This window comes from Chanodichthys erythropterus, chromosome 12, assembly GCF_024489055.1.
Source record: "Chanodichthys erythropterus isolate Z2021 chromosome 12, ASM2448905v1, whole genome shotgun sequence".
Lineage (NCBI taxonomy): Eukaryota > Metazoa > Chordata > Actinopteri > Cypriniformes > Xenocyprididae > Chanodichthys > Chanodichthys erythropterus.
Window position 1 is genome coordinate 47,685,086 of NC_090232.1, and position 23,204 is coordinate 47,708,289.

At 38.0% G+C, this 23,204-nt stretch overlaps 1 protein-coding gene across 1 annotated transcript in view; it reads left to right on the forward strand.

The window, feature by feature from the left end:
* The window catches only part of LOC137031480 (complement C3-like), a 141,710-nt gene that overhangs the window by 79,075 nt on the left and 39,431 nt on the right, over positions 1-23,204 (forward strand). The window contains exons 23-29 of the mRNA XM_067402456.1: positions 3,558-3,641; positions 6,563-6,766; positions 6,896-6,971; positions 9,321-9,480; positions 14,072-14,167; positions 14,282-14,438; positions 14,624-14,787. Coding sequence (XP_067258557.1) covers positions 3,558-3,641; positions 6,563-6,766; positions 6,896-6,971; positions 9,321-9,480; positions 14,072-14,167; positions 14,282-14,438; positions 14,624-14,787 — 941 coding nt within the window. The remainder of the gene's footprint in view (positions 1-3,557; positions 3,642-6,562; positions 6,767-6,895; positions 6,972-9,320; positions 9,481-14,071; positions 14,168-14,281; positions 14,439-14,623; positions 14,788-23,204) is intronic.

Consider the following 23,204-nt stretch of genomic DNA (forward strand, 5'->3'; position numbering starts at 1 on the left):
ATCAGTGTTGTTTTAGACGCAGTGATAAGTTTATTTAGCTCTTCCTGTCCTATAGTTGTAAAGCACTGCAACTGTTCTTGAGGGCCGATAATTGAGGCTGAATCATAAAACTCTGTTAAAGGTTGTACATTTACAATTGTATTTCTGATACTTTTGATTTTCTCAGTAAAGAAATTCATAAAGTCATCCCTACTGAACTGTAATGACATGTTTTGTTCTGGTGATGTCTGTTTATTTGTTAATCTGGCCACAGTTTGCGGAGATGCTCGGCTCTGGCTGCTTTTAGAGTCTTTCTATAACGGGACGAGCTGTCTTTCCACACGATACTGAAGACCTCTAAACGATTTTGTCTCCATTTGCGTTCTAGATTACGAGTTTCTCTTTTGATAGCGCAAGTAATACTGTTGTACCATGGTATAGTATTTTTCTCTCTAACCTTTTTTAATCTCATCGGTGCAACAGTATCTAACGTACTAGTGAAAATGGTGCACATGCTGCTAGTCATTTTCTCGAGATAATTTGTGTGTTTAGGTACGATGAGCAGCTGAGACAGATCAGGCAGGTTATTTGTATATTTATCTATAGTTGTCGGGGGAATTGTTCTGCCTAGTCGATATTGCGGAGCAATTTGACAAATATCATCAGTATGCAGTACTCACAAGGTAGTGGTCAGAGACGTCATCACTTTGCAGTAGAATTTCTATATCGGTTGGATTGATTCCATGTGATATAATTAAATCTAGTGTATGATTAAAACGGTGAGTGGGTCCAGTGATGTTTTGTTTGACCCCAAATGAGTTTAGAAAATCAGTAAACGCAGCCCCTAACACATCATTTGTATTGTTTACATGAATGTTAAAATCTCCAATAATCAGCGCTTTATCGACGTTGACCAATAGGTCTGAGAGAAAGTCTGAAAACTCTTTTAAGAAATCAGCATAAGGCCCTGGAGGTCTGTAAACGGTAGCCAAAGCAAGAGATAGTAGCGACTTTTTACTATCTGAGAGTGTAATATTTAGCATAAGAATTTCAAATGAATTAAACCTATAGTTTGTTCTCTGAGTAACATTAAGATTACCTCTATAGATTGTTGCTACACCACCGCCACGGCCATTCAGACGGCATTTATTTTTATAACAGTAGCCAGGTGGACAAGATTCATTAAGACCGAAATAATCATTCCAATTATTTATAAAGAGCAGCTTCTGTTCATTACACCAAGACATCAACCATTCATTTAAAGCAAATAATCTACTGAACCTTTCATGTCCTCGTCGGTACGTCAGAAGCGGTCCGGACACGATGATCCTCGTCGCGGGCGATGTGGCTCGTACCGTCTCGATCAGGCTCCTGAAGTCCTTCTTCAGCACCTCCGTCTGCCGCAGCCTGGTGTCGTTCACCCCCGCGTGCAGCACAGCTTCGATGGTCTCAGCACCTTTGAGGATCGCAGGAACCTGTGCATTGATGGTGCCTTTCCAGATGTGTAAGCTGCCCATGCCACACGCACTCATGCAACCCCATACTATCAGAGATGCAGGCTTCTGAACTGAGTGCTGATAACAACTTGGGTTGTCCTTGTCCTCTTTAGTCTGGATGACATGGCGTCACAGTTTTCCAAAAAGAACTTCAAATTTTGATTCGTCTGACCACAGTTTTCCACTTTGCCACAGTGAATTTTAAATGAGCCTTGGCCCAGCGAAAATGCCTGCGCTTCTGGATCATGTTTAGATATGGCTTCTTTTTTGACCTATTGAGTTTTATCCGAATGGCACGGTGGACTGTGTTCACCGACAGAAAACACAGTTTTCTGGAAGTATTCCTGAGCCCATGTTGTGATTTCCATTACAGTAGCATTCCTGTATGTGATGCAGTGCCGTCTAAGGGCCCAAAGATCATGGGCATCCAGGTCCACCCTGGTCAGTGTGGGAATTATCAGGCACATGTATGTCAAAATCTGCAGACCTGACATTCTCAGGGAAGCTAAGCCCGCCTCCACACACAAACAAGTCTGGGGGCCGAGTGAGAACCCGAGAGGAAGAACTGTGAATTCGTAACATGTGCCTTGATAGGCAAAACGAAGAAACTTTCTGTGTGGTGGATAAATGCTTATGTGGAAAAAAAGCATCTTTCAGAGCAATCGATGTGAACCAATCATTCTGTTTTACTGAATGAAAGAGAACACAGTGGGTTAACATTCTGAAATTGTTTCCTCAAATATTTGTTCAACACTGAGACCATCATAATGGGAATTAGACAATGAGAGTTAAAACCCTGCTCATAAAGATGCAGAGGTACTACTCACCCCGCCCTTTCTCGAGAAGAGATCTCATCAGAATTGCTTAGAGCTGCCAATTCAACCGGATCGTTCATTTGTGATACAAGGGCCGGATGCTGAACGCAGTGGACATAGTAGTGTTTTAGAGGTAAAAAAAAATATATATAAATGCTGTTCGGTTTCTCGCACAAACCGATCGTTTCGTATCTTAGGACATCAATTTGTCATCACAAGCCGCAGGGTATCATTTGGATTTGTCTGTGTTTCAAGAAGAAGATGGTTACTTATTGACGATGGTTCAGATGTCATATAGTGGCTTGATTTATTGATCTCCTTCAGAGTCTGATCTTTAAGGATATAAAACTATTATTTTTGCATTGTTTAGTAGGCTTGTGATATTATGAAATATGTGAGTTTTTTTTTTTTTTTTATTCATTATACAGAAAGTGTTTTCAGCTGTGCATTTTAGACTCACAAACATCAAAAGTCAATGTATGACCCTCAACAATGGTGACAATCATAGAAAAAGCTTTTTTTGTGACTTTAGTAGCTTGTTTTGTGATGTGCAGAGTTAATCTGAATATTTTTTTGATTGTCACCATTGTTGAGGTTCAACATAGTGGAGGGCTTGTTTTTAGAAAAATTAGGTTGTAGCTTATTTTCTATGATACTGCAATTGAAAAGAGGTGTTGTTTGTGTTTTAACAATGTTTAGCTCATAAATAATTGATCTGGGAAATTCAAATCTGTGAATATGTTGCCAACTTTACTGAACTTATTCAGTTCAGGTGTCTTTCACTTACGTCAAAACCATGCCTTAAGCTAAGCAATGGATTCTTTATACTTAAGTCTAAGTTCAAAATAAAACTATTAACCACTCCATTGTTAATGTACAGGGCTGCATTTCCCAAAAGCATCGTAAGCTTAAGTTGATCATAGCTCCATTGAAACCAATGGAGCTACGATCAACTTAGGCTTACGATGCTTTTGGGAAACGCTGCCCAGAGCTGTCTGAACTTCTGCCAGAGGGATATTAAACAGGAAGTGTCTGAACTCACAACAGGTTTTGCGAGAGAACCCAAAAGTTTGCAAGCGCATGCAAATATCTTTGTGAGAGAACTTAAATATCTTTGCGAGAGAATGTAAAAGCTTTGAAAAATATTTTTTCCTCCCATCCCAAACTTTTTCCACCATCATGTCCCTTAGGGGCTCCATAAAAATATGATTAGTACATGACCTATCACTGTTCTCCATCATCCTGTTTTTGTCCCAAATTTAAACAGGAGAAAAACCTATATTTGTTCAATCTGAAATACCAAGTGATCAGGTTTCAGGCACAACTGTCAACACCTACATCGCAATTACTGGTAAGTAAAAGGATGTTTTCATGAATGTGTAGTGATTATTTCTTAAAGGTTGTCTGCATGTTTTGATTAAGGAGACCTCAAGCCTTGATCTGCAATTATCTGATGACATCTGTCTATTCCTTCATGTCCACTACAAATTCTGTAGTTCTTGTACAAAGATTATACAACAATACTTATTGTTGGGGCTAGTTTGTAATAATTGCATTGTTTTGTTTGTTTGTTTGTTTGTTTGTCTTTTAAAATAAAAATTTGTTCTTTTAAATCTGTTCATCAAGTGCAGTCACAATCACACAAACACCTGAACAGATTTAAAATAACACAGGAAACATTTTGATCACAAAAACCACATTCAGAGGTGGTCAGGGATGAATTCTTTCATTCATAAGAGGAGTAAATGCGGTTGCACTTTATATTAGGTGGCCTTAACAACTATGTACTTACATTTATCATTATGCAATTATTGTGTATATACATGTTTTATATTTTAAACAATACCAGCATGTTACATCTGTAAATAATTTCTGTAATTACATTATTGAAGATACCTGATGATAACAAGCAGAATCACCAAAGGAGAAAATCACAATATTTAAGCCACCATCGTGGAGATGAGTGTTTGCTTTAGTTGGGCTCTTGACCCTTGACTTTTCAAACTAAAATGTTGTTCCGGCTGTTTTAACGGAGTTATAACATCCAGACAAACAAATGGAAAAGATAATCAGGTGGTGTTGGTTATGTTTTCATTTAATTATTATTTGATCTGAATCACTGAACTTATTTAGAGTCCAATCTCTGAGTTAGATTTACATTATTGATTACAGCAGCACTGTGATTCTGCAGCAGAAGATCAGCTTTATCAATATAATCTGAAGGATTTTTTAAAAGTTGTTCTGATTAAAAGAAGAAAAAAGAAAAAATAAAAAAAAAAAAAAAAAAATATATATATATATATATATATATATATATATATATATATATATATATATATATATATATATATATATATATATTTTAGGCACACACAGACATCAAGAATCAGTCTGTCTGCAAACAGGCTGTCCATTAATTAAATGATTAGTTTTCCCCACAAAAGCTGTTTAATCAGCATAGTGAAAGCCTTTCATCCATTGATTTCCATTCAAAAAACAGCCTCTGGTCATTAGCCGTTACACTTTTTTGGCTAAAAGTTGCAGGCTTGCCTTCCAGTGGCTTTGGCTGTGTTGCAGTGAGATAATTAAGTTAATATTTAAGTGATGATTGAGCTTGCATAATTTATTTATGCTGCATTGCATGCTGGGAGTTTTGTACAATGCTGGCACCCAGCATGCATTGCAACATTAAACTTTTGGATGTCACCATTGTTGAGATTCATATTCTGATTGTTGATGTCTCTGCTGTGCAAGTCACGCAGGAGCTCAAAATTATGCATTATAAGGCTTATATATTTTTCTAAATAACTGATTATTGAAGTGTTGCTGCTTCTTATGCTGTTGAATCACAGATATAGTACAATCAATAAATATAAAATACACATTAAATCAAAGACTAACCACAGAAAGAGATCAGTGAATTAAACAAGTCAAATATGATTACAGCATCATCACAACAGCCAAAAAACCTGATCAACTTCATGTTGACATTTTCCTGACATAACAAATGTGTTTTATAAACACTCAGTTACAACAGCCAGAGAAAACTAAAGCAGACACTGGTCACCATGATGGTGACTGCAAACTTCAATATTTTATTTTTTTTTTTCAATAAAACATCGACATCCATATCTGTTAATTCTCAACAAGAACTTCTGTACATGTATGAAAGAAATAATGTCAAACTGGTTTGTAAACTGGTTTGACAGTGTGGCTGAAGTCAGTTGTAGTTTTTGTGTTCCTGTTTGTCTCTTTTTTCTGTTCTCGTTTCTCTGTTCTTCAGTGATTCTGCTTATCAGGTGTTCATCAGTGTCTGAATTCACTCACTTCTTTTCATTCACTCTGTCAGGTGGACTATATTAGTGAACTAATGTAGGGAATAGTGAATAAGGGTATAGGGTGTGATTTAGAACACAGCCTCTGAGTGTCGACTTTGAGCGATGTTAACTCACGGTATATTCCTATAGGCTATTTTCTCGAAAATGACAAATATTACCCAGAATATCTTGTTTAATGTTTTAATGGAAAATGGTTTGTTACTGTCATAATTTGGCCGTTTTTCTACAGCAAGGTCTAACAGTGTACATAAAGTCTCCATGCTCGTGTGTGTGTGTGTGTGTGTGTGTGTGTGATGTGTATTGGGGTTTTGGCCGGTGTCTGGCCATTAACCCACATGGGGTGACTCTTTTGAAGTCCCTGGAGCTGGTGAGAGGATCTCCTGTTTAGTTTCAGTGGGGCAACAAAGATGCCAAGGGTACAATCTCCTCCTAGACCTGCCGGAGGCGTGGTCTGTGAGTTATACAGAGGAGGTCAAATGTTAAAAGCATTCTTTAATTTACAGTAGTGTTGCTGCTCCTGATCCTGTGCAGATGTTACAGAAAAAAAAAAAAAAAAAAAAAAAAAAAAAATTAAAATAAAATAAAATAAAATCAGAATAAAACAACATGGAAGAAAATATAATACAATAACACAGTACTAAGATTAGATTAAAACACCTGGGAGAAAAGATACGTTTACAGCCTCTTCTTAAAAATAATAATAAAGAAGGTGCAAGGCGAATATCCAGTGGCAACCAATTCCATAAGCTGATTCCATTTACTGGGAATGTCAAAGTCTGAAAAGATTAATGACTGTTTGAGCTGTCAGTTAAAAACCTACCAGCCACATGTTGAAAATGTTGCATAAATGACAGCTCATTGTAACAAATATAGCTATAAAAAAAAAAAAAAAAAAAAAAAAAAATCAGCCTGCATTTACTCTTTCATCCTCCAGGTGAAGAGATCTCTCAGACAGTTGAGCAGGCCATCAGTGGAGACTTCATGGGTCGTCTTATTGTCCAGCCCAGTGGATGTGGAGAGCAGATAATGATCAGTATGACTCTACCTGTCATTGCCACTCATTATCTGGACAGCACTAATCAGTGGGGGGCTGTTGGCATAGACCGTCGTAATGATGCCCTTAACCATATCAACACAGGTCAGCAGGACACAACAGAAAAAATTAATTTAATTATGATTTGACATAAAAGAAAAAAAAATACATATAATAAATATTCTTTCTTTATCTCTCTCTCTCTTTTTTTCTTTCTTTTTTTTTTGTATTAAGGTTATAAACAGCAGCAGGGTTACCGTAAAAAGGATGGATCCTACGCAGCCTGGACAGACAGGCCAAGCAGCACATGGTATTTTCATTTCGATCAGTTATATTTCTGTCATGACAACTCTTGGAGAGATTTAGCATGGTAATTGAGATTGTAGCCTTAACATCAGTAGCCTTAACATCAGATTGTGTTTTCACAAATATCTATGTCAGTGTGTTGTCAAATGAGTTAAGGACCTGCCGGCATGTGCCAATGTTACAGATCCCTTGTTCCCCTGGACTCCATTTCCCATCATCCTCCTGTTCTCCACACCTGCACTCACTTCCCTCGTCATCTCCCTATCATCAGGGATCACCTGCACCTGGACTCTCTCATTAACACACCCTTTATATTGCACTCACTCCATTCACTCCTTGTCGGTTCTCTGTTTATGATATATGTATGTTTGGTGCCTCCTGCCTTGTTTAAGTAAAGAAATATATGTATTGTGGAAATCCGTATCTGCCTCGTCTCTCTACACCAGTACACGTAACAGAAGAACCGACCTTAAACCGACTGGATTTCCACAACATGGAGGGATTCTCGGTCTCCCAGGCTCCAACTTCTCCCATGCCTCACACTACAACCCTGTCAGCTGGCGAGCTGCTTATCGGGCTCCTTCAGGTGGGTCGTTCGCTGGAGAGGTATGTGGAGGAGTTTGTTGAGCTCGCTTATTTTTCTGACTGACCTGAAGCAGTTTTGATCTCCCTGTTTTTGGATGGATTGGATGACGACACTATCCGTTTTGATGAACCTGTTTTTTGTTTCTCGGTAAGCGAAACTATCAATTTAATTTTGTGGTTAAATGGCTCCAAATTCTGCGTGGATAAGGTTTGGGATAAGTGTTGTCGTCCAGTCCATCCAGAAACACGGTTGGCCAGGCCAGTCAGTCAATCTCCGGCTTCCTCTGCATACCTGTCTAGCGAACTTCCTTCCTGCCCCACGCTGGGCCCACACTCTCCTGCTGGGTCCGGAAAGTGGAGGAGGAGGAAAAAACCTGCCGCAGAGCCTTCTCCAGCCTTCACTGGGCCCGCTCCAGTATCTCCAGAGCCCGCTCCAGTATCTCCAGAGCCCGCTCCAGTCCCCACAGAGCCAGCCCCAGTGCCTGTGGGGATCTTAATTGTATTTGAGGGAATGAACTGGCCCTCAGCTCCAGCCGCCGCCGCCGAGCCTGCCGCTCCAGCCGCCGCCGCCGAGCCCACTCCTATTATGAACTGTGTTATTGTAATATCCAGCCCAAAGACTGTTTTCCCTCCCTGCCTCCCTCTCCCGCCTCCTCCCATTTATGTTTACATTGAACCTCCACCTCAAGCCCCCTCGCCCAGATCTCCACCTCGGACCTCTGGGCGATTACCTTCACCCCCGCTCCAACCTCCCTCTGCTCCACCGTTGCCCATCAGTCCACCAGCTTCACCAGTATCCATCCTGCCTCCACTCACACCTTGTGCACTTGTCAGCCTGCCGTCCCCTCTGGACTTCACTCCTCCGTCTCCGCTCCGTCACTCCGTCCCTCGGATTCAGTTGGCCTCCTCACTCCCCCCGGTGTTCGTTTTGTTGTATGTCTTCCTGCTTCCACTGCGGCCTTCTGGAGCCCCGGCTGCGTTTCGGTCGGCGGAGCCGTGGATTCGCCATCTCCCGCCGGTCCTTCAGCGTCGCCTGGGCTCAACGCCTCGAAGGCTTCGGCCCCTGACCCTCCATGGCTGCCTTCGGCTCCTGACACTTCATGGCCGCTTTCGGCTCCTGACCCTCCATGGCTGCCTTCGGCCCCTGACCCGTCATGGCTGCCTTCGGCCCCTGACTCGCCATGGCTGCCTTCGACCCCTGACCCTCCATGGCCGCCTTCGGCTCCTGACCCGCCATGGTTTTTGGACCTGCCCTGGAGACCTCCACTCCAGTCTACTCCTCCCCCTGCTCCAGTTTGAGGTCTCCAGGGCGCCCGCTCCCCTCCTACCGGGAGGGGGAGGTACTGTTACAGATCCCTTGTTCCCCTGGACTCCATTTCCCATCATCCTCCTGTTCTCCACACCTGCACTCACTTCCCTCGTCATCTCCCTATCATCACGGATCACCTGCACCTGGACTCTCTCATTAACACACCCTTTATATTGCACTCACTCCATTCACTCCTTGTCGGTTCTCTGTTTATGTTATATGTATGTTTGGTGCCTCCTGCCTTGTTTAAGTAAAGAAGTATATGTATCGTGGAAATCCGTATCTGCCTCGTCTCTCTATACCAGTACACGTAACAGCCATCTAGCCATTCAAGAACTATATGTTTTTATTTCCATGCCCAGTTTCTCCTGTCATATTTAATACTTTTATTGTTATTTGTGGTAAATTGTCATTTGTTTGTTATATAAGTTATAATTTAATTGTTTCTGTTTGTTAAAGGCTGACTGCATACGTAGCTAAAGTCTTCGCCATGGCTAGTAACTTAATTACTATACAGGACAATGTGCTCTGCAGCGCCCTCAAGTGGCTGGTTCTCCACAAACAACTTCCAGACGGCTCTTTTAAAGAGGATAAAATTGTAATTCACGGAGAGATGGTGGTAAGTTGAATGTGGTTGTGACTTACTGTATTTAAACTTGTATGGGAAGGAGAAATTGACCTACACATAATGTGTAAGGTGCAATTAATATGTTTTCATCTGCATGTTTATCATTTTTAGATAAAAGAATAGGTTACACTTTATTTTACAGTGTCGTAGTTACATTATAATTACTCAAATAAGTACTGAGTACTGTTGATTAACTACATGTATTTACTATAGAGTTACAGTTAGGGTTTGGTTTAGGGTTAGTTACTTGTAATTATGCATAATTTACTGTTATGACTATAGTAAGTACATGTAGTAGCATGTAACTACGTCACTGTACAATAAAGTGTTACCAAATTATGCACTGTAGCAAGCTACATAAGTAATGCCTGAACTGACTATCTTACAATATTTTAAAGTCCTACATAGATTTAGTTGTTGTAACACACACACAAACACACACACACACTTTCATGATACACTGTTAGACCTTACCAGGCTTCTTTTTTTCTTTTTTTCTTTTTTTTACAGTAAGATACTGGCAACAATTTACTGTTGATTGTACAGTTATTTACTGTAAACTAAAGTATGTTACTGAAAAGATAACACTACATTAAAACTCGAATTGCCTCATTTCATTTGCAGAAATTGACTGTTTTTAATTGTCTGACTGTCATTTAAATGAATAATATTTATATAATGCTAATAATGTGAGCATATTATTATTGTAAAGTAATGTCATTAGAGTACACCAAAAACATCTTAAATAAAGAGATTATCAATGAAACAGCAACTACACAGTCACTATATATTATATTTATTTCTGTGATGCAAAGTGTCTGAACAATTATGTTACCTCTATGGCATTTCATATAGGCTTTTAGCTTAAAAGCATGCACATTTGGAGAAATATTGATGGATTCTCATATGTTTGTCAATTTTCTATACAGAAGAGTAATATTTATTCAGGATTTATTGTCATCACTGTGAGTGCTGGATACTGTGTTTTCAATTCATACTTGCAGCCGGAGGGCGCTCTGTACACCTTTAGTCCACAAATGCCTGAGCACTAAAGAAGAATAGGCAATCCAGGAACTAACCGAACTAACAGATGACAGAGATCGTTAACTATGGCTATTCAAAACACTTTTCAAGACAATAAATACACGATTGAGACGATGAATGCATGCATTGACTCAGAATTTGCGTCTGAATAGTGCTGGCTCCGTGGGCGTGGCCGCATTAGCGGATAATGAGCTGAATCACGGATTTCTGACATGGCTCTCTTTTCATACAGATTACATAAACACAGATTCATAAATAAATTATGAGCTGAATTGTCTTAGTAATTTCCTTTATTCACACTATTTTATTTTTTTCTGTTTTTATGTGACTTTTTAGTAGCTTGTTTTCTAATGTGATCTGTTGATCAGAATATGTTGCTTGTCACTGTTGTTGAGATTCACAGGCTGATTCTTGATGTCTGTGTGTGCTTAAAGGTATATATATATATATATATATATATATATATATATCTATCTATATATCTATATATATATATATCTATCTATATATCTATATATCTATATATCTATATATATATATATCTATATATCTATATATATATATATATCTATATATCTATATATCTATATATATATATATATATATATATATATATATATATATATATATATATATAGATAAGAACAACTTTGTAAAAAAAAAAAAAAAATACCTTTGAATTATATCAAAAAAGCTGATCTTCTACTAAATCTTCTACTATAATCAATAATGCAAATCTAGCTCAGAGATTAGGCTCTAAATGAGTTCAGGTCAAATAAATGATTCTGTGAAAACATAAACACCACCTGATCATCTTTGTTTGTATGGCAGTTTTACCTCCGTTACAGCAGTCCAAACAAAATCTAATATTAAAAAGGCAAGGGTCAAGAGCCCAACTAAAGCAAACACTCATGTCCATGATGGTGTCTTAAAAATTGTGATTTTCTCCTTTGATTCTGCTTGTTAACATCAGATCACCTTCCAGACAAATTTAATGTGTTAAAATCATCACACAATGAATGTGTCAGAATTAACACAACAAGTGTCGTCCCTAAACTCACACACTGATGTGTGAGATGAACAAATCGTTCAAGAACGACACATCACTATTATAGAGCTGCTTTCTTTATCAGCCACTGCAGGAATGTAGAATCACAGTGCTGCTGTAATCAATAATGTAAATCTAACTCAGAGACTGGGCTCTAAATGAGTTCAGTGATTCAGATTTAATTATGATAATTTGAAAACATAACCAACAACACTTGATCATCTTTTTTTCTTTGCTTGTCTGGCTGTTACAACTAATTTACAACAGCGATTCTGGTGATTCTGCTTGTTACCATCATCAGATGTCTTCAGTAATGGCCAATCATCACTCAATTAATCACTTCATTATCTCATTAACTTTAACACCGCTTCAGTGAGTGGAACAACAAATATGGCAGGACTTTTACTTTCTGACTCCTGGACTTTACACTTCTACTAAACAAATACTTGCATCAACAACATCTAACCATCAGCACCGGATCACACGTTCTCTTGACATTTATGCCATAACAAAGGGGTTTCATCTTCTTTCATAAACACTCAGTTACAGCAGCCAGAAAACCCTTGATACAATGAAACCAAGAGCCCAATTAAAGCCAGCACTGACCTCAAAGATGGTAATGTCAAATGAATCTCAATAATTCATCAACATCTGCACCTCTGTTAAATCTGTAATAATTCTGTAAACTCTAATGTTTTGTAGACTTGTTTAATCAGATCTTGAGAGATTAAATGTGTTTTCTCTTTAGTTGATTTCATTGAAGGCTGTAACTGATGTCAGCTGTTTCTCTTTTCTTCAGTGATTCTTCTTGTTAACAGCAGGTGTTCATCATCTCATTAACTCTAACACTGCTTCAGTGGAACTTTAAACTCAGTAATGCGCAAACACATGAACACTAAACAGTGTTATATAACCTGGGCATTTTTCTGCATACTATTAGAGAAATCTTACCTATTTAATTTACATATGACTTACAAATATGAATCACATTAAGTTTATTAGTTTATGTAAAAACTATGTAATCCAAATTGATGGAAAATTTGAATGTAATTCAATTACATAAAACTTAAGTTTAGACTGAAATATTTGATTTTTTGAGTACAGCGCATACCTCCTATTACGTTATTGTCACAGACCAATTGTGGCATGAAGGTGTTTTGCAGCTGAAGCAAACTTTTTTGCGAAAGCCTGCTTTGGCAAGCTGTTTAAAACTTCTAAAAAGAACACAAAACGAACTTTGTTTTGGCTTGATTTTGTTCAAAATGACATCACATCTGTTCATTCTTCAATTTCATTTGAAGTATATCAGGGACTTAAGACATTACTTACAGTTTGTTACTATAAAAATACATTTTCTGGATGTGTCTTTTTATCTTACACCTTTAAGTACATCCTCTTGTGTCCAAACAGCAAAGAATAAAAGTAACATTTATCACTTCATTATCTCATTAACTTTAACACTGCTTCAGTGTGTGGAATAAAAAATATGGCAGGACTTCTACTTTCTGAGTAAACTCACAGTATATTCCTGTAGGCTATTTTCTGGAAAATGACAAATATTACCCAGAATGCATTGTTTTCTACAGTATATTACTGTTTTAATTTGGTCATATTTTTACAGCAAGGTTTAACAGTGTACTGTTTACTACACAGGGTGATGTACAAGGCAAAGATGCAGAAGCCTCTCTGACGGCCAATTCGTTTTCTGTCTATAAATATATCAAAATAGTTGTTCCCTTGTCTATTAAAACGTGTAATATATTAAAGCGTATTTGCTGTTTCCATGGTTTCTACAAAATAAAACCAGAAACCGAGGGTAACGCAGGTATGACGCCATTGACAGACGACTCCTCACACATCCCGGATCCGCATAATGACCTGCATAATGAGCCACATAATGAGCTTTTTCAGTCAGGTAGGCTAAGTGAAAAAAAAACCCCTCTGTGATCATGCTGATCACAGGATTAATGTCCACTCTTGAAAAAAATAAAAAACAAAAACAAAACATGATTTTTGATCTCATGCATGGACATATTATTGCACATCATGAGAAGAAAATTTTGTATAAACCTATTTTACATTCCAGTACCAGTCAAAACATTGGACGCATCACTAATGTTTTTAATAGAAGTCTCAAGTCTCTAACCAAATAATGGTTTTCTATTTTAATATACTTTAAAATATAATATATTTCTGTGATGCAAAGCTTCTGAACATTCCTACCTCTATGGCATTTCATATACGCTACTATATGTTTTAAATGTTAATGTGCAGTTGACAAACTATACATCATTAAAAATATCTAAGACTCAAGCTTCACACTCATATATTGACTGTAATTTCTTAATATGCCTAAAAGCATGCACAATATTACCCAGAATGCATTGTTTTCTACAGTATATTACTGTTTTAATGGAAAATGGTTTGTTTCTGTAAGAATTTGGTCATATTTTTACAGCAAGGTTTAACAGTGTACTGTTTACTACACAGGGTGATGTACAAGGCAAAGATGCAGAAGCCTCTCTGACGGCCTTTGTTGTGATTGCCATGCAAGAGGGCAGAGAGATCTGTAATACATCAGTTGGTGTAAGTACATCTCTTCCACTGTTTTGTTTATCAAAAAACTTGAAAGTGTTTTTTTTTTTTGTTTTGTTTTTTGTCTCTTGGGTTTAACCTCTCACACACACTTTTTTTTTTTAGAGTCTGCATGAAAGTATCAGGAAGGCTGTTGTCTTCTTAGAAGGTCGATTTCCAAAACTGACCAATCCTTACGCTGTTGCGATGACGTCCTACGCCCTGGCCAATGCTGACAAACTCAATACAGAAATCTTGATGAATCATTCCACCCAAGGAGAAGGTCAGTTACAAGTTATCAAAAAGTGTTGTGCTTTAATTCTAACCCTAACCCAAGTGTAAATAATGTAAGAAGAAGTTTTGTGGTGTATAATGATAGCTGCCTGTTGGCGTCAATAACCGTACTGAAGAAAATTGAGGAAACAGCAACATAGTTCTGTTTCTATTCCTGATTTGTGTTTGAATCAGCCGGTAGGTTTTGGAATGTCGCTGGACAGCATCATCACTCACTAGAGGCGACGGCCTATGCTGTGCTGGCGCTTGTGAAGGCCAAAGACTTCGATAAAGCAGGAGAGGCAGTGCACTGGCTGGGCAGACAACAGTCTCATTATGGTGGTTATGGCACCACACAGGTACACTAATATCTATTATTATTTGACTGTAGCAGTAGGTTGAGTTGTAATGGGGGTTAAACAAGGGGCATCGCTAACACTAATCATTCAGGGCTTGAGCCCCGAATGATTTAAATCTAGATCGTTTTTGGCCTGGAACGGGTCCCTGAGTTTAGGGGAAATGTGATATGAATTAAGTAAATATTGGTTGTTTAATCTTAGTTCAGAGCTGTCGCTGACTGGTGATTGTTGAAATGTGTCTCTCCCTCCCCGCACACACACACGCACTATGTCATGGATTCCAGCCTATACTAGATTACCTCCAGGAGTTGCGCGCTACAGCAATCAATCTAACAGCAATAGGATGTATGTCGAACTTCACATGACCAAAAATGAAAACTGGTCTCATTGCATCTGCTTGTCAGAGAAAGTGTTAAGAGCAGTATGAACTGACGGCAAATCTACACTCTAAGAAGAAATATGTAGAAAAATGACACATATTATGTTCAGCACTCTAGTTTACACATTTTGTGTCAATATTGCATAAAAATGTGTTGGAAGAATTCAACTGTTTTACACATTATGTGTAGTTTTAAAATGAACACAACCTGTGTATTTATTCACAGCATCAACACAATCTGTGCAGCCAAGAACACCTGTAATGTGTTAATATTGCACATTTACACAACTTTGTGTTCAATTCAGAGGTGAAGATCAGACCTCCAAAACCAAGACCATTGAAGACCAGAGGTGTGGTCGAGACAAGACCTTCCAAGACAAAAACCAGACCATTCAACCATAATTCATTTAACCTGGGACTATTGAACATTAACGATGAGCACCTGCTGTCAACAAGCAGAATCACTAAAGGAGAAAATCTCAAGTTAAGTTACCATCATGGAGATCAGGGTTTGCTTTAGTTGATCTCTTGACTCTTGACTTTTTAATATTATGTTTTTATGGGCTGTTTTAACTGAGTTGTAACAGACAGACAAACAAAGGGAAACAATGATCAGATGTTGGTTATGTTTTTACATAATCATTATTTGACCTGAATCACTGAACTCATTTAGAGCCCAATCTCTGAGTTAGATTTACATTATAGATTACAGCAGCACTGTGATTCTACAGCAGAAGATCAGCTTTATGAATATAATCCAAATGTTTTCTTAAAAGTTGTTCAGATCAAAAAAAAATTTTTTTAAGGCACACACAGACATCAAGAATCAGCCTGTGAATCTCAACAATGGTGATAAGCAACTTATTCTGATAAACATATCAACTCTGAAAGTTAAAATTAACACAACGGGTGGTGCCCCCTAAACTCACACACTGATGTATAAGAATTTAGCCAATTTAAATCGTTAACAAATGCTTTTTGACACATTCTGAATGTCTGTGTTTGACACAGTGAATGTGTAAAAATTACATAAGTGTTGTCCCAAAATACAAGCATTGATGTGTAAGACTTTTTTTGACTTGACTTGACAAAGAGATCATTGCAAATTTGATCTTCATGTTCAGAAGTATCACAGGTGTTTTATTTTGTTGTTGTTCTCCTCTTTCCTTTAGTGATTCTGCTTCTTAACAGCAGGTGTTCATCACTAGTGCTTGATTAATGACTTAATTATCTCATTAACTTCCCTCTTGAATGGTCTTGGTCTCGGTCTTGGAGGTTCTGGTTTTGATTACACCTCTGGTTAACCTTCCTGACACATTCACTGTGTTAAAATCATTGACTCAGTGAATGTGTCAGAATTAACCCTCAGGGGTCTGAGGCTGTTTTGGGGCCCTGGAGAACTTTTGAAATCCCCTGACATTTGTGCATTTTTCAGTTGTTCATAAACATATTAACTGAAAAAGTGTCATTACACTGTATTCAGCATGAACTAGGCTACCATAATATGTGAGGAACATGTATGTACATGTTTGTCTTTTTGAAGGAATAACGTTTATGCATGGTTATTGACAAAACAAAAACTTTTGGCCGCTAGAGGTCGCTAGAAGCCTAACAAAGGCGTAGCTTGATAACGCCAAGTTTTAGCGCGGAATGTTGGGATATGTGGTCTCCATCTCAATGGACGGTGCAAAAGAATAGGGATAGGACTCGGGAACAAATCATGTTCATGGATGAGGTTATTTAGTATGAAGCAGAGCAGGACCGAGTGTTGTGGGAGCTTAATGAGGCCGCTGGAGCGATTGTGCAACACACACCTCACGAGCAGGGGAATTTTTATTATGACACAGTCGCCGGCGCCGCTTTCGCTGTTAATAAAAATAAAGCTATGATTATCTGATTATGCTATGTTAGCTACTTGACAAAACATTGTTTTTCTCTGAGGCCTGTTAAAGCATGGTACTCGCAAAAAAATGTAGAAAATTAGATTTAAACAATACGTTTAAATGTGTTGAGCTATATAACAACAATTTGTTTTCTGTCTATACATATATCAAAATAGTTGTTCCCTTGTCTATTAAAACGTGTAATATATTAAAGCGTATTTGCTGTTTCCATGGTTTCTACAAAATAAAACCAGAAACCGAGGGTAACGCAGGTATGACGCCATTGACAGGCGACTCCTCACACATCCCGGATCCGCATAATGACCTGCATAATGAGCCACATAATGAGCTTTTTCAGTCAGGTAGGCTAAGTGAAAAAAAAACCCCTCTGTGATCATGCTGATCACAGGATTAATGTCCACTCTTGAAAAAAATAAAAAACAAAAACAAAACATGATTTTTGATCTCATGCATGGACATATTATTGCACATCATGAGAAGAAAATTTTGTATAAACCTATTTTACATTCCAGTACCAGTCAAAACATTGGACGCATCACTAATGTTTTTAATAGAAGTCTCAAGTCTCTAACCAAATAATGGTTTTCTATTTTAATATACTTTAAAATATAATATATTTCTGTGATGCAAAGCTTCTGAACATTCCTACCTCTATGGCATTTCATATACGCTACTATATGTTTTAAATGTTAATGTGCAGTTGACAAACTATACATCATTAAAAATATCTAAGACTCAAGCTTCACACTCATATATTGACTGTAATTTCTTAATATGCCTAAAAGCATGCACATTTGGAGAAATATTGATGGATTCTCTTATGTTTGTGTCAATTTTCTATACAGATGAGTAATATTTATTCTATATTTATTGTCATCACTATGAGCGCTGGATACTGTGTTTTCAATTCATACTTGCAGCCAGAGGGTGCTCTGTGCACCTTAAGTCCTTAAATATCTCAGTGAAGAATAGACATACCATGTGACATTCCTGGAACTAACAGAGGCTTCCAGAGATTGCTAACCATGGCTATAACATGCAGGTAAACACTTTTCAAGATAATAAAGACACTATTGTGACGATGTATGCATGTTTTGCCTCAGAATTTGCACCTGAATAGCGCTCGCTCTGTGGGCGTGGCCGCATTAGCGGATAATGAGCTGAATCAAGGGCATCTGACATGTCTATTTTCATTCAAATTTCATTCAGAATTTTTGTTTTCAATTTGACTTAGACAATTTAAAACCTGACATTTCAACATTTTTTTAGACATACGTGTAATTTTTTGTGATTAGTATTCATTAAGTTACAGTTCATTTTCTGAGAACTATCAGATTGGACTTCGTTCAGAGGGAGACGAGAGATCATGCATCATGTTAGTTTTCTTTGTTTTGCAAAAAGCACAACATTTTGTTTTTACTCTTAGTGTACACAAATAAAAGAATATATTTCACAGGTTAAAATGGTGTATAACTCTTAATGTGCAATATTGACGGAGTATTTTGAGTCTCTTTCACACTGGTAAGAAAAAAACTGAAGTGGTATCGCCGGTGATACCTACGCCATTGGTGGTTGCTTTAGTTGAGCTCTTGATCCCTGACTATTTCAGTGTTGCTTCTGTAACGCTTCTCATCCGACAGCACGTGAATCACAGGCGGACAAAGAGAACTGCGTTTCATGCGATGTTTACTGTAACACAACAAGGAGAAACATATATCCTTTTTCGACAGTGGGCATTTACACTCATGCATCTAAAACAGCAAAAGAAATGAGAGATTCACTTGCGTTTGATTCAACAAGATGGAGTCAGTCATGCAACGCACATGGTGAACAAATTGCATCTAAACTACAAAGTTCATCAAATACAATCACAATCACTTAACATATTGTTTCACAATATCACTGAACTTCAATCTTAATATTATTTGTGAAATTAACAAATACTAAGTTGCCAAGAAATCTCATTTTACCGGAGCACATTTACCTACCACCTCTCAGCATCGGATAAACTTCTCTGCTGGGGGTGGGGGCGTGGTTTCACAAATAAGACAAATGACCCACTAATGTCGCCACAAGGGGTCTCCAAACATTTAATAAATGAACAAAAACACAGAAATTTTGGTGAAAGTCATAACATTTTACAGCAACATTATTAACCCTGTTACACTTCTTTATGAGCAATTGTATGTTTTCATAAAACAGAAACTTTCTTTCAGTGCTTGTTCATAGCAGGTGTTTGAATGATTGAAGGAATGTTTTAGGAACGTCAAACTAACCTTTAAATAATATTAAGGAAACAAAACATTTTCATGTTCATGGAATGTTGAATTTTAAATCAAAATTAAGTTGAAGGAATGTTTGAGGAACATTATACCTTATACAAACTTTTCTCTAATATCAAGAAAACTGGAAAGCTGTTTTTTATGTTCCCAGAACCAACACTGAATATTTAGAGAACGTTCTTATAACAAAATTCTGTTAGCTGGGATTCTTCTTCAGCATTCAAAAGGTTTGTCACGTTCGTTACGACAGTCAACACAAATAAACTATTTCCAAGATGATTCAATGTTTCTATTATTATACTTGATCTGTAGACAAGGGTCTGTGGTTTTGCATAAAATGACTTTCTTGTTAAAGTTTATCGCAGTTTCGAAATCATTTTACTTTCGACCGGGTGTCTGTTAGATCACAACACTGGAGTAGAGAGCGTTATGAATTGCTATTCAATTTCAGTTACAATTGCTATATGTAACTGAAATTTAAAAGTTTTAAAAGAAAAGGCTCAATAAACTACCCTGTAGTCAATATCGGCCAATACTGAATCCCAGGTATCGGAATCGATATCGGAGGCAAAAAAGGCAGATCGGAGCATCCCTAGTAAAATTTAGAATTATGACTATTTGAATTAGGTCATATTAAAATTAGCCATTAGCCTTCCATAATATCATACATTTGGTCTGGGTGCATAATTGAGATGGTCAGAGAGTAAACTCATTCTCTCTATGCTTAGACTGAGCTGTCTTTTGGGCTGTGCTGATAAATATTCTGTGTGGCGCGGTTCATCCCTTACAGGAAGAAAACATTAATTGGTTTAAATATATTGAAAAATGTAAAATAATATATTGCATTAATATATGACAATATATAGAATAATACATAGGAATTGCACATTTTCTGGGCAGGATCGGAGAATAAAAATAGTGCATCCACCATCACAACATAGTTCAGAAAATACACCAAGAGAACAGGAATCAAAAACAATGGAGAAGGCATGCTTCTGAGTTTACTCCTCTTGTTTTTGAATCGCTCTATACACACTATTCTTCGACGACTGCACATTGTGCTCAGTACTGTGCGTATTGCCAAATAGTGGACTCTTCTGTCCTGCTTGTGCATGCGCTGTAACATGTGCACCGTCCGCGCGGTCTCAAAATTTTGGCTGTATGCGGACGAGGTGTGCGGCCGGCTGCGAGCCCTCCGCATGATGAAAATTACGTCATGCAGACGGCTGAAGTATACCCAGGGCTTTAAAGTTGTAAGTTGTTAATACTAAGACATACAAAAGAGTGTTGGGATACTTTACAAATACCTCATGTCTCAAAGCACATAACATTACAATAATAATTAAAGCTGCAAGCAGCGATGAAAGGGCCCTTGCACCTGTGTCAGCGCCACCTGGTGGCTTTAGGAAAAAGAGCATGGTGGTCAATATGCATTTAAGTATATAAATATAGGAGGACAACGTCAGTCCTTCCTGCTACCAGCAAGTGGCACTATGACTATAACTACATTTTGGAGTGTAGATGTCTTCAGGCCAGGGAACTTATCAAAATGTGAAGTTTGAGGCAGATTGGACATTGCATGCTCAAGTTACAACAACTTCCTGTTTTATGATTATAATAGCATGCTTTAACACTCAGCTAGGTGTTTCTAGCATGTTTATTACTCAATTTCATATTTTAGTATGTTGCTAGTAGTGCATCACAGTGTTAAACACGTCACTTCCTGTTGCCAGTGGGAGGCACTATTACTATAACTGAATATTGTCATGTAGATGTGTTCAGGGCAGGACTATTATTAAATATGAAGTTTGGGGCAGATTGGACTTACAACAACTTCCTGTTTTTTTGGTGTTAATCACATACATTAGCACATACATTAGCACATACATTAATCACATACATTAGCACCAGGTGTTGCATGATCTAACGTGTTTCTAACATGTTTGATACTTCATGACATGTTTAAATGTATTTCTGGAAGTGATTTGCAGTGTAAAGCATGCCATTTCCTGTTGCCAGCAGGTGGCGCTATGACTAACTAAATATTTGCATACCAATGTCTTCAGGCCAGGACTCTTATCACACATGTGAAGTTTGGAGCAGATCGGACATTGTATGCCATTACAACAGCTTCCTCTTTCATGGCAAAACATTGAATTTGTCAGTCCGCCACGGACACGCCCTTCAACGATGATTATAGCTCTAGGAGGAGTTTGTTAAAGTACAACATCTGGAAACAACATCTGGAAATGGCACAAATTTTGCGGAGAAAATTCTAAATATCTTACTTTCTGTTGGGTTTTCAGATTTTTGCACCCAGGGGACTTTTTTGTAGGTATTGGGCTGTTAAATGTGTCACTAAATGTGGCACTATCAAGCCATTTGACAAACCTAATTCAGAAACCCATATCAGACGTACATTTTCACCACTTCTGGTGCATGTGCAAAGTTTTCAAGCATGTTTAGGTCCTCAAAAATGGCATTAATTTAATTCAGATTCAGTTGATAGCTTTGCCATTGAAATGCATAAATTCAAGTCATGAACCAATTTGAGTATAACGTGACGGGTTTCCATCTCTTCCATATTACAGTAGTTATGGTGTAAACGCAGCATAAACTCATTGCTTTGGTTCAGAAGGAACTGTAAAAGGTGGCTACTGTTTTGGATGCAGTGAAAAACATTAAACATTATCTGATCTCTCAAGATCTCAGCAGATGAGGGTTAAACAACAAGATTAACAGCATTTAATCAAAATTTAAGCTAAAGTGTTCTGTAAATCTCACTGCCAAAATAAAGTCTACACGGTAGCAAACAGATATGACAGCACATAAGTGACTACTGTTAATGAACTGATTACGTTTACATACCAACCTTTTCCTTGGAGAGGAAGCAAGCCCCTCATGTTCCCTCCCTAGAACTAACCCCGGGAGAGTCGTGATCAGATTGGGGTACTCAGGAGTAGGCCGTCCATTAACAAAATGCGAAAATGTTTTTTAAAATATGTCAGAGAGATATAGGGAGGCTACTGTGTCAAAATGATTGATGGCACCTGTCATAATAAATCATTTTTATTGTGTCCGGTATGAATATTCCCATGGGGGACCACCCATGATGTTACCCCTCCCTTCACGTTGACCGTTCAATCACCCTTGACCTTTGACACTGGAGATATCCTCAGGCAATATAACTGACAGGGTATATTTGAATAACGATGTTGTCCTGTGGAGTTTTGGTTGTCTTCTGGGTGTATAAATTGTAGATGGGTCGTTTATAAACTTGACAGCTGGTATTTGAAGTCTTGGGTGGGTAATGGGTGTAGCAGATGTGTCAGTATCCGCATTCCATTTCATGTTTGTATAAATAGTGAGCGTGGTGTCCTGTGGAAACAGAAAAAGAGTTGTGAAACATGGCTAGTTCATACTCACCTAAAACCCCCGAGATGGAATGGGATGAAGAGATGATGAAAAGTCTGACTCTGGCTCCGAAAAAAAAAGAGCGCTGGCATGTCTATTTGACAAATTTTCTCCAAGAGAATAAGGAGTATGTGAGAGACGAATTTAGGTTGAATAGTAAACGTCTATTCAGTTACATATTCCATAAACCGTCACGAGTTGTCACACTCTACACCGCTGACAGCGGCGGTGAATTTACACCGGAAAGAGACCCCTGTCTGGTATTTCCTGAAAAGGACTGGACTTTATTCTACACACGTGTGTGGAAAGATCTGGATGACTATGGAGAAAGGCCTTTGTACATCGCGGAGTGGGACGGAGTAACACTGAATTTCCGGTACCGAGTGGTGGGTGATCACTCTAATAAGAATCCGGATGAGTGCATTTACATATTCTGCT